The sequence below is a fragment of the Bison bison genome, unplaced genomic scaffold, assembly GCF_000754665.1.
Source record: "Bison bison bison isolate TAMUID 2011002044 unplaced genomic scaffold, Bison_UMD1.0 scf7180017864485, whole genome shotgun sequence".
In the NCBI taxonomy this organism is placed as follows: Eukaryota; Metazoa; Chordata; class Mammalia; order Artiodactyla; family Bovidae; genus Bison; species Bison bison.
Window position 1 is genome coordinate 1,477,674 of NW_011495045.1, and position 12,571 is coordinate 1,490,244.

General features: G+C 38.7%; 1 protein-coding gene across 1 annotated transcript in view; it reads right to left on the reverse strand.

Moving 5' to 3' along the window:
• Positions 1 to 12,571, reverse strand: part of LOC105005068 (chromosome unknown open reading frame, human C11orf65) — a 73,170-nt gene that overhangs the window by 50,868 nt on the left and 9,731 nt on the right. The window contains exon 2 of the mRNA XM_010862923.1: positions 391 to 483. Within this exon, the coding sequence (XP_010861225.1) occupies positions 391 to 483 (93 nt within the window). The remainder of the gene's footprint in view (positions 1 to 390; positions 484 to 12,571) is intronic.

Here is a 12,571-nt window from a genome sequence, read left to right on the forward strand (position 1 = left end):
AATGGCACCCCACTCCAGTACTTTTGCCTGGAAAATCCCATGGACGGAGGAGCCTGGTAGGCTGCAGTCCATGGGGTCCCTAGAGTCGGACACGACTGAGCCACTTCACTGTCACTTTTCACTTTCATGCACTGGAGAAGGAAATGGCAACCCACTCCAGTGTTCTTGCCTGGAGAATCCCAGGGACGGGAGGCCTGGTGGGCTGCCGTCTATGGGACGGTAAATCAGTGGACATGACTGAAGGGACACAGCAGCAGCAGCAGCAGCAAAGCTTATTCACTTCGTTGTAGAACAGAAACTAATACAACATTGTAAAGCAATTATACTTCACTTGAAAAGAATAAAAAATAAACGTATTTATACATCATGAAAAAAATATAATGTCCTTACCTCTTTAGGATTAATATATCTCACTATCTGACGTGGCTCCCCTTGTCTTCTTATGTTAATCAGACGTTTAAAGTGTTGGAATACAGCGACATTCTAAAGGTTCAAACAATAGGATTTTACTGTTAAAACTGGGTTTCCTACCTCTAATTAGCTTTTTGCCTAATTAGGGAAAAATGAGTGAAAATCATGAGATAGATTTTACTGTTGTGAAATAGATTTTAGAAATATTATCCAATCACGGTTTGCTTTCACAAGCCAGGTAATATTGGTATTATTCTCATAGGGGTTTACCCTTAAATTGGTAATTCTATTGCAAGGAAGTGTAAATAAAATGTCCAAAACTTTGGTTGTATCACTTTTGTATAGTCCAGAGTAATGTAGGAGAAAGACAAAACACAGCCTAGAGGTTAAGCACACTAAGTATGGCATGATATTGTCTGGGCTCAAGTGTTAGTACTTACTAGCTGTGTAAGTACTTGATCCTGAACAAGCTGCTTAACCTCCATGCTCAGTTTCTCATCTAAAATATGGGAATGACAGTACTGTTTCATACAGCTACATTTAGGAATAAATGAGTTAACATTTGTAAAGCATTTAGAATAGCTTCTGGCACAGAAGAGCATTCAACAAATATTATCTATTATTATCATTACAAAAGCCTCCTTATTCCTGTAGTAATTCCACTGATTTACCAACCTTATCTTCTTCTCATGTTAGTGCAAATTTAGTCAAACTACTCCAAGCAATTCTTGTATCCTGGAAAGCTATCTTTGGTAACTTTCCTCTCATACCTTATTCCTCCCAAAACCCTTAATAACTCTTAAAATGTTCCCCATCCGCTCCTTTGCTTATATTAAATCAAATCAAATAAAGCCAAGTTGAAGTAATCTTTAAAACTAGTATCACAATATGAAGTCCCACCACAATTGCCTGTGGGAGATGGTGCAGCCCATATCAACACAAATGATATTCTTTCTGAAAGGAAGATGTAATATTCTTAAGTAAAACCCCAAACTGAGTATCAAGAAAAATTTATGATGTTTGAAATCTGAACAGTATTTTCTAAATTTGTATATTACCGTATCAAACCACTCTCAAATGTAATGACTTAAAGCAAAAACCATTTTCTGTGGGTTGAAAGAGAACTTCTATTTTTGTGTGGAGTCATGTATTTGGGCCTAGTCATTTGCTGGATCAGATTGGAGTTGGGTGATTTAATATGGTCTCACACACTATCTGGGTCTTCAGCTTGGATTGTTGGAACATCTGTGATGGCCTGGCTTCTCTCTCCACATACACTTTCAGTTAGAGTTTCTCTGCAGTGTGTAGGTTTCAAAGTATGAGACATATAGACAGAGAGAGAGAAATTGCAAGGCCTTGTCGTGGAAGTCACACAGCATCACTTAGAATTCTATTGGTAAATTCAGGACCTAGTAGGTCTCAGGAGGTCTAGTGCAAAGTGTGACCCATAGGAAGTTCCATATATGTATGGAACCTCATCAAAGAGTGGCTCAAAAGAGAAATACTTATAGGGGACAGAACTTCAAGCATCATACCCATTGTATACTATGCCTGGAAGGAAAGATGGCCAGTGATACAGATCTATAGATGGAGAATAACTGATGGTTTGGCTGGATGGTCAGGGATTTGGAAAGAAAATTGTTTTTTGGTTAGAAAAATTGTTGGGGAAGAGGGAAGACCCCTCACACTTGAGCATCAACTGTGAAGATATTCGTATCCCATATCAATTCTCAACAAAAAGCAATCTCAGCAGAGAAGAATATTAATAATCAAGTGTGCAAGTTGACCCATTCAGTCAGCCTTTTTGCCCTAGCCGCTGTTCTTGTCCAATGGGCTCGTGAACAAAATGGCCATGCCAACAGGAATGGAGGTTATTCGTGCGATAAACAACATGAATTTTTACTCACTGTATCTGGCTACTACGACTGCTGAGTGTCCACTTTGTCAAAGTAGAGAGCAACACTGATCCCCTGATACAGTCTCATTCCTTGAGGAAATTAACCAGGTTTCATGTGGGATATCAGTTAGTTGGAACACTTGCATTACAGAAAGGCTAACACTTGATTCTCACTGGAATTGATACTTTATACTCCTGGATAGCTCTACATAGTCAGCAAAAACAAGACTAGGAGCTGACTGGGGCTCAGATCATGAACTCCTGATTGCAAAATTCAGATTAAAATTGAAGAAAGCAAGGAAATCCACTAGACTATTCAGGTATGACCTAAATCAAATCCTTTACGATTATGCAGTAGAAATGACAAATATTTTCAAGGGATTAGATCTGACAGGCTAAATGCCTGAGGAACTATGGGCAGAGGTTGGTGACACTGTACAGGAGGCAGTATTCTAAACCATCGCCAAGAAAAAGAAAGGCAAAAAGGCAAAATGGTTGTCTGAGGAGGCCTTACACATTGCTAAGAAAAGAAGAGAAGCAAAAGGCAAAGGAGAAAAGGAAGATATACCCATCTGAATGCAGAGTTTCAAAGAACAGCAAGGAGAGATAAGAAAGCCTTCCTAAATAATCAGTGCAAAGAAATAGAGGAAAACAATAGGATGGGAAAGGTTAGAGATCTTCTCATGAAAACTAGAGATACCAAGGGAACATTTCATACAAAGATGGGCACAATAAGGACAGAAATGGTATGGACCTAACAGAAGCAGAAGATATTAAGAAGAGGTAGCAAGAATATACAGAAGAACTATACAAAAAAGATCTTAATGACCCAGATAACCATGATGGTGTGATCACTCACCTAGAGCAAGATATCCTGGAATGTGAAGTCAAGTTGTCCTTAGAAAGCATCACTACAAACAAAGCTAGTGGAGGTGATGGTATTCCAGTTGAGCTATTTCAAATCCTAAAAGATGACGCTGTGAAAGTGCTGCACTCAATACATCAGCAAATTTGGAAAACTCATCTGTGGTCACAGGACTGGAAAAGTCAGTTTTCATTCCAATCCCAAAGAAAGGCAATGTCAAAGACTGTTCAAACTACTGCACAATTGTACTCATCTCTCACACTAACAAAATAAGGCTCAAAATTCTCCAAGCTAGGATTCAACAGTATGTGAATTGAGAACTTCCAGATGTTCAAGCTGGATTTAGAAAAGGCAGAGGACCCAGCAATCAAACTGTCAACATCCACTGGATCATAGAAAAAGCAAGAGAGTTCCAGAAAAACATCTATTTCTGCTTTATTGACTACGCCAAAGACTTTGACTGTGTGGATCACAACAAACTGTGGAAAATTCTTCAAGAGATAGGAATACCAGACCACCTTACCTGCCTCCTGAAAAATCTGTATGCAGGTCAAGAAACAACAGTTAGAACTGGGCATGGAACAACGGACTTGTTCCAAATTGTGAAATGAGTATGTCAAGGCTACTCACCCTACTTATTTAACTTATATGCAGAGTAAAATCATGTGAAATGCTGGGCTGGATAAAGAAGAAGCTGGAATCAAGATTGCTGGGAGAAATATCAATAACCTCAGATATGCAGATGACACCACCCTTATGGCAAAAAGCAAAGAAAAAACAAAGAGCCTCGTGATGAAAGTGAAAGTGGAGAGTAAAAAAGTTAGCTCTAAACTCAACATTCAAAAAACTAACATCATGGCATCTGGTCCCATCACTTCATGGGAAATAGATGGGGAAACAACAGTGACAGATTTTATTTGGGGGGGCTCCAAAATCACTGCAGATGGTGACTGCAGCCATGAAATTAAAAGATGCTTGCTTCTTGGAAGAAAAGCTATGACCAACCTAGACAGCATATTAAAAAGCAGAGACATTACTTTGCCAACAAAGGTCCATCTGGTCACAGCTATGTTTTTTACAGTAGTCTTATATGGATGTGAGATTTGGACTGTGAAGAAGGCTGAGTGCTGACGAATTGATGCTTTTGAACAGTGGTGTTGGAGAAGACTCCTGAGAGTTCCTTGGACTGAAAGGAGATCAAACCAGTCAATCCTAAAGGAACTCAGTCCTAAATATTCATTGGAAGGACTGATGCTGAAGCTGAAGCTTCAATGCTTTGACCACCTGATGTGAAGACTGACTCATTGGAAAAGACTCTGATGCTGGGAAAGATTGAAGGCAGGAGGAGAAGGGGATGACAGATGATGAGATGGTTGGATGGCATCACCAACTGGATGGACATGAGTTTGAGCAAATTCCAGGAGTTGGTGATGGACAGGTAAGCCATGGCATTGCAAAGAGTCAGACATGACTGAGTGACTGAACTGTCTGATTGACCTTGTTCCCCATTACTCTAAAACACCTAGCCTGATAGAATGTTGGTCTGGCATTTTGGATACTCAGTTGCAGTTATAGTTTCAGTGACAACACTTTTCAGACTCCAGTGATGTCCTTCATGTTATAGAATATGTTCTGAATTAATAGCCAACCAGAGTTTATGAGTTTGAAATTTAAAGGGTGTAAATGAAAGTAGCTCCCTTTCAATACTGTCTCTAATAATCCACTAGTGAAGATTTTACTTCTCATCTTTGTGCCTTTGTTTTCTGTGGATATAGAGGTCTTTGCACCCACAGGAGGCTTCCCAGGTGGCATGGTGGTAAAGAAACTGCCCGACAATTCAGGAGGCACAAGAGATGTGAGTTCAATCCCTGAGTTGGGAAGATCCCCTAAAGGAGGAAATGGCAACCTGCTCTAGTATTCTTTCCTGAAAAGTTCCCTGGACAGCAGAGCCTGGCAGGCTACAGTCCATGGGGTTGCAGAGTCGGACATGACTGAGCAACTGAGTACACACACCCACCACAGAGGAATGCTTCCACCAAAGCACACAACAAAAAGTTCCGTTAAAATGGAAACTGATACTGTCACCTGGTCATTTTGAGTTCCTCATGTCAGTGAATCATCACACCAAAAAAGTAGAGGGGGGCTTAAGTGGAAAAAGTGGCTGTATAAATGAAAAAGGGAACAGCAGAGTAAGCATTAAAGTGATGTAATGTGAGACATATTTAGTAAGTTCTTGTTGACTTTGAAGATGGAAGGAGGCCATGAGTCAAGGAATGTGGGCAGTCTCTAAAGCCTGGAAAGGGAAAGAAAACAAATTCTTCCCTAGAGTCTACAGAAAGAACACAGTATTGCTAATATCTTTAAATTTTTGTTGTTTAAAGCTACTGAGATTTTGGCAATTGTTTTAGCAGCAGTAGGAAATAAATATAAGTGCTTAATCTTTTACCTAGTGTTTATATTAAAGATATCTTGGGCAGAGTATGACTCAGCAGGAAGAAGAATAAAAATCATTAAAAGATAAAACTCTTTGATGTACTCTGCATCATACGAAATGGATAAACCTCAAGCTGGAATCAAGACTGCCAGGAGAAATATCAATAACCTCAGATATGCAGATGGAAACTTGAAAACATTATACTAAATGAAATAGCCAGAGACAAAAGGACACATATAGAAATTACCTAGAATAGACAAATTCATAGATACAGAAAGTAAAATAGAGGTTACCATGGCCTAGTGGGCAGGGAGGATGGAGAGTTATTGTTCAGTAGCTACAGGAAGTTCTGTTTGAGGTGATGTAAAAGTTCTAGAAACAAATAGTGGTAACGGCTACATAACATTGTAAATGTAATTCATGTCACTAAATTGTACACCTAAAAATGGTTATGGTAAATTTTATGCTATGTATATTTACAATAAAAAGTGAATACTAATTGTTTAAAGCAATAAAAATAATGTCTTCTTATATTTAAAACAAAAACGTAAGTGAAAAATATTTGACAACAAAAAGCACAAAAGGGGAAGATGATAAAGGGAGCTAACCTGTTTTAATATTCTTGCCTGTTCTGGAAAGGGTAAAATTACTAACTTAATGTAGGTAGAAATTAGTCAAGGATACATATTGTAAACTCTAAGTCACCCCATTAAAATAATATGTAACTTTCATGATAATCTATTGCTACATAGCAAACTACCCCCAAACTTTCTGATGTTGAAGAACCACAATTTTATTATGCTCAAAATTAAGGGTGGCAAATTGTGGTAGGCCATAGTAAGGACGGAGAAAACAATGGCACCCCACTCCAGTACTCTTGCCTGGAAAATCCCATGGATGGAGGAGCCTGGTGGGCTGCAGTCCATGGGGTCGCGAAGAGTCAGACACAACTGAGCGACTTCACTTTCACTTTTCACTTTCATACATTGGAGAAGGAAATGGCAACCCACTCCAGTGTTCTTGCCTGGAGAATCCCAGGGACGGGGGAGCCTGGTGGGCTTCCGTCTATGGGGTCGCACAGAGTCGGACATGACTGAAGCGACTTAGCAGCAGCAGCAGCAGCAACATAGGAAGGATGTCTGGTTCTCACTTCCAGAATGATTGAGACTTCATTTGAGATGGATTGCAAAGCTGGGATTGGCTGATATGACTCAAGTTGGGTCTTATGTCAGAGGCCTCAATTCTAGCTATCAGTCATGTTTCTTGGTTCTTTTTATGTTACATCTGCTGGGGATGGAACATTGAAAATGGCTTTTTCATTTATGTATCTTGTAAGTGGAAAGAAATAGGTGATAAATCTCGGATGGCCCATCACTATTCTCTATAGGTAGCCTTTCCATTAGGCTAGTCTGGCATGGCAGTTTCAGGACTGTGGTATCCTGAAACTGTCATGAGCAGTTTCAATCAGAATGAGCATTCTATGACACAGACATGGAAACCACAATGCTTCATCTTCTTCTTCTTCTTTTTTGACTGCCTCATGTAGCTTGCAAGACCTTAGTTCCCTGGGCAAGGAACAAATCTGGGCCCCCTGCAGTGGAAACTAGGAGTCAACCACAGGACCACTGGAGAATTTCCTTTTTTTTTTTTTCTTTCTTTCTTTCTTTCTTTTTTTTACTGTAATGCTTCTTGTTACCTAGACTCAAAGGCCCCAGAATGTCACATTCTATTTCATTTGTTTTAGTGGTAAAGCCTAAAATAGCCTAAATTGAAGAAGAATAAAGAATGTCACTTACCTCTAAATAGAAAGAATAGGAAATAATTTATGATCATTTTTAATCAATCAAACTAAACAAAAAGTTAATAGAAAAGAAAAAAGGTATTAAAATGCAAGGAAATCCAACCAGTTTATCCTAAAGGAGAGCAGTCCTGGGTGTTCATTGGAAGGACTGATGTTGAAACTCCAATACTTTGGCCACCTGATGCGAAGAGCTGACTCATTTGAAAAGACCCTGATGCTAGGAAAGATTGAGGGCAGGAGGAGAAGGGGACGACAGAGGATGAGATGGTTGGATGGCATCACCGACTCAATGGACATGGGTTTGGGTGGACTCTGGGAGTTGGTGATGGACAGGGAGGCCTGGCATGCTGCGGTTGACGGGGTCACAAAGAGTCGGACACAACTGAGGACTGAACTGAACTGAACTTTCTATATAAACATTTTTTAAATGGACACACAGCACTAATCATAAATAACAAGTGATAAACTGGATTTTGGCTTCTGATTTAAGATGGCAAAGAAGAAGGATGTGTGCTTATCTTCTTCAGTGAGAAAACCAAAGCTGTTGAACAACCATTGACAGAAGGATGATGGAACACACCAAAAAAAAAAAAAATACCCCACACCCAAAGACAAAAAAGTCACAGAGAGACAATAGGAGGGGTGCAATCACGATAAAATCAAATACCATACCTGCCAGGTGGGTGACCCACAAACAGGAGAACAATAATACTAAAGAAGTTCTTGCACTATTGTGAAGGTTCTGAACCCCACGTCAGGCTTCCCAGCCTGGAGAATCTGACAAAGGGGACTGGGCAATCCCCAGGGAATCTGGCTTTGAGAGCTAGTGGCATTTGATTATAGGTCTTCCAGAAGACTGGGGGAAACAGAGACTACAATCCTGGAGGGCACAAACAAAATTTTGTGCACACCAAGACCTAGAGAAGAGGAGCAGTGACCCCACAGGAGACTGAACCAAACTATTTGCTTGTGTTGAAGGGCCTCCTGTGGAGGCATGGGTTGGTAGGGGCTCCCCACAGGGATGGGGGCATTGGAAGGTCTCCCGTGGTGTAAACCCTCTTGGAGTTCACCATTAGCCTTACCATAGAGCTTACAGACCCTAGGGCTGGTTTGCCTCAGTTCAAACAACTATCAGGAAGGGAGTGCAACCCCACCCATCAGCAGATAATTGGGTTAAAGCTTTACTGAGCAAGGCCCTGCCAACCAGAGCAGACTATTTTTCCCAACACCAATCCCTCCCATCAAGAAGCTGACACAAGCCTCAGCTTCATCCATCAGGGCTCAGACAGAATAAGCACAGTCTCACAGCAGCTAAAACAAAAACCATATTAAGGAAAGTTAATCACAATGAAAAAACAGAAAGGTATGTCCCAGACACACGGACAAGATAAAATCCCAGAGAAACAACTAAATAAAGTGGAGATATGCAACCTTCCAGAAAAAGAATTCTGAATAATGATAGTGAAGATGATCCAGGACCTCAGGAAAAGAATGGAGGCAAAAATTGAGAAGCTGCAAGAAATGTTGACCAAAGACCTAGAAGAAATAAAGAACAAACAAACAGAGATGAATAACACTAGAAGGAAATCAATATCAAGACTAACAGATAGAATAAGAATGGATAAATGACCTGGAGGACAGAATGGTGGAAATCACTGCCACAGAACAGAACATAGAAAAAAGAATAAAAAGAAATGAAGACAGCCTAAGAGACTCCTTGGACAACATTAAATGCAACAACATTTGCATTACAGTGGTCCTAGAAGAAGAAGAGAGAAAGAAAGGAGCTGAGAAAATATTTGAAGAGGTAATAGCTAAAAACTTCCCTGAATGGGAAAGAAAAAGTCAACCAAGTCCAGGAAGCACAGAGTCCCAGGAAGGATAAACCCAAGGAGGAACACACCGAGACACATAATAATCAAACTAACAAAAATTAAAGACAAAGATAAAATATTAAAAGCAACAAGGGAAAAACAATGAATAACATAAAAGGGAACTCCCATCAGGCTATCAGCTGATTTCTCAACAGGAACTCTACAAGCCAGAATGGAATGGCATGATATATTTAAAGTGATGAAAGGGAAGAACCAACAACCAGGAATGCTCTACCCAGCAAGACTGCCCTTCAGATTTGATGGAGAAATCAAAAGCTTTCCAGACAAGCAAAAGTTAAGAGAATTCAGCACCACCAAACCAGCTTTATCACAAATGCTAAAGGAGCTTCTCTAGGCCAGAAACACAAGAGAAGGAAAAAATCTACACAAAGTAAAATGAAAACAAATTTTAAAAAATGTTAATAGGATCATATGTATTGATAATTACCTCCAATATAAATGGTTTAATGCACCAACCAAAAGACACAGACTGGCTGAGCTGATGAAAACATATGCATATATGCACCACTTACCACATCACTCTGCTTGACCTCCTCAAATTGTATGTAATTATTTTATATTGTTAAGTTAATCATGTTTCCATTATGGCTTACAATTGTAATTATCTTTTTTGTCTGGCTATTGATTGTGAAAATTAATAAACATCTTTTACTCTTGTGATTATGTAATTATTAGTCATTTAATACCATTGTATCATGCTTGGTCAACAGAAAAATAATATAATTGTGTATCACCAAAAGTGGGATCTAAATAGAAAAACCTGTAATCACTTTTTAAAATCCAGATGCATGTCAGAATTATCTTGAAATTTTTGAAAATACAAACGTTCAGGTATTGCTTTTTTCTCCAGAGTTCCAGATATGTTTCTAATCAGCAGCCATGTTTAAAAACAACTGGACTATATGATGACCTTTTACTTTTATCTAGTTAGTTTCACTTTTTCTATTTCATATTCAGTACTCCCATTTCTTTTAGTTTACATTCTCCAATTTCTGCATCTCTTTTTTTTTTTATGTTCTTTCTCAAGCCTTCATCAAGTGTAGTAGAAAAAATTTTCTATACATATGTATAAGTATGTATAATATATATATTTTAGAAAACTTATAAATTCTTGCCTAATTAAAAAAATTATGACATCTTGATTCCACTTATTTGACTTAATATGAATAGAAGGCTAGATTTCTAATTAAAAAATAGATATGCAACAAGCAAAGACTTACTGTAAAGCTTAGGCAACTATAGTCAATATCTTGTAATAACCTATGATGGAAAATAATTTCAAAAATAATATGTGTATTTGTATAACTGAATCACCTTGCTGTGCACCTGAAACATTGTAAGTCAACTGTACTTCATATATATACTTCAACTATATATATAAAATATATATAGAGAGAGAAAAAATGGATTTTATTAAAATTAAAATCTTATCAAAAACACCTTTACAAGAGAAATGAGGTACCCTGGAAAATACTTTATATCAATAAAGGATTTGTATTCAGGAAATTTGAAAAACTCCTCCAAGTGAATAATGACAAATAGAGGTGATGTAACTTGAGGATTAGAATATTGGAAGAAATGTGAAGAAAAATTTAGGGATATTTATATCCTCATCATATATAATGAGGAGTCAAGTGATCCTGTGTACCATGATGGAACAAGAAACAAAAGTCTTTAAAGAAACAAGGTAAGAAATAGAGGGTTTTAAGTAATGACTTATGATACTGAGAGGGGAGGTAAGCAGGGGTTTGGAGGATAAGTAAGATAAAGATAAATTCTTGATTGTCTTTGCAGAAAGTCAACAGTTCGCTTCTAAAGCTGATAAGTAAAAGGTAATAGGCACATTATTTAGAAACATAAAACTAGTGACTAAAATATCTAAAATAAAACATAATTAAAACTGGTTGCTTTTAGGGCAAGATGGTGGAAATAAGTGAGATGGGGCAAAGACTTGCTTTTTAGTGTAAATTCTACATTATTTTGCTTATTGTAAAGAACTACACATATTACTTTTGATAAAGATATTTAAAGTTACAGAAAAATTCTGTACTCACATTACTATGATTGGGCAAATTATTCAATTATAGGGCCACATAATATGCTAAATTATGCAATCCTTATTAAGAAGTCACCTTCTGGGACACAAGAAGTATCTAGAATCAAGATCAAGTGTATTCTCCTTACATAGAGAATTCAGTTCAGTTCAGTTCAGTCGCTCAGTTGTGTCCGACTCTTTGCAACCCCATGAATTGCAGCACACCAGGCCTCCCTGTCCATCACCAACTCCAGGAGTCCACCCAAACCCACGTCCATCGAGTTGGTGATGCCATCCAGCCATCTCATCCTCTGTTGTCCCCTTCTCTTCCTGGACCCAATCCCTCCCAGCATCAGAGTCTTTTCCAATGAGTCAACTCTTCGCATGAGGTGGCCAAAGTATTGGAGTTTCAGCTTCAGCATCAGTCCTTACAATGAACATCCAGGACTAATCTACTTTAGGATGGATTGGTAGGATCTCCTTGCAATCCAAGGGACTCTCAAGAGTCTTCTCCAACACCACAGTTCAAAACCATCAATTCTTCGGTGCTCAGCTTTCTTCACCATCCAACTCTCACATCCATACATGACCACTGGAAAAACCATAACCTTGACTAGATGGACCTTTGTTGACAAAGTAATGTTTCTGCTTTTTAATATGCTATCTAGGCTGGTCATAAAATTCCTTCCAAGAAGTAAGCGTCTTTTAATTTCATGGCTGCAATCACCATCTGCAGTGATTTTGGAGCCCCCCAAAATAAAGTCTGACACTGTTTTCACTTTTTCCCCATCTATTTCCCATGAAGTGATGGGACCAGATGCCATGATCCTAGTTTTCTGAATGTTCAGCTTTAAGTCAACTTTTTCACTCTCCTCTTTCACTTTCATCAAGAGGCTTATTAGTTCCTCTTCACTTTCTGCCATAAGGGTGGTGTCATCTGCATATCTGAGATTATTGATACTTCTCCCGGCAATCTTGATTCCAGCTTGTGCTTCTTCCAGCCCAGTGTTTCTCATGATGTACTCTGCATATAAGCTAAATAAGCAGGGTGACAATATACAGCCTTGACATACTCCTTTTCCTGTTTGGAACCAGTCTGTTGTTCCATGTCCAGTTCTAACTGTTGCTTCCTGACCGGCATACAGGTTTCTCAAGAGGCAGGTCAGGTGGTCTGGTATTCCCATCTCTTTCAGAATTTTCCACAGTTTATTGTGATCCACACAGTCAAAGGCT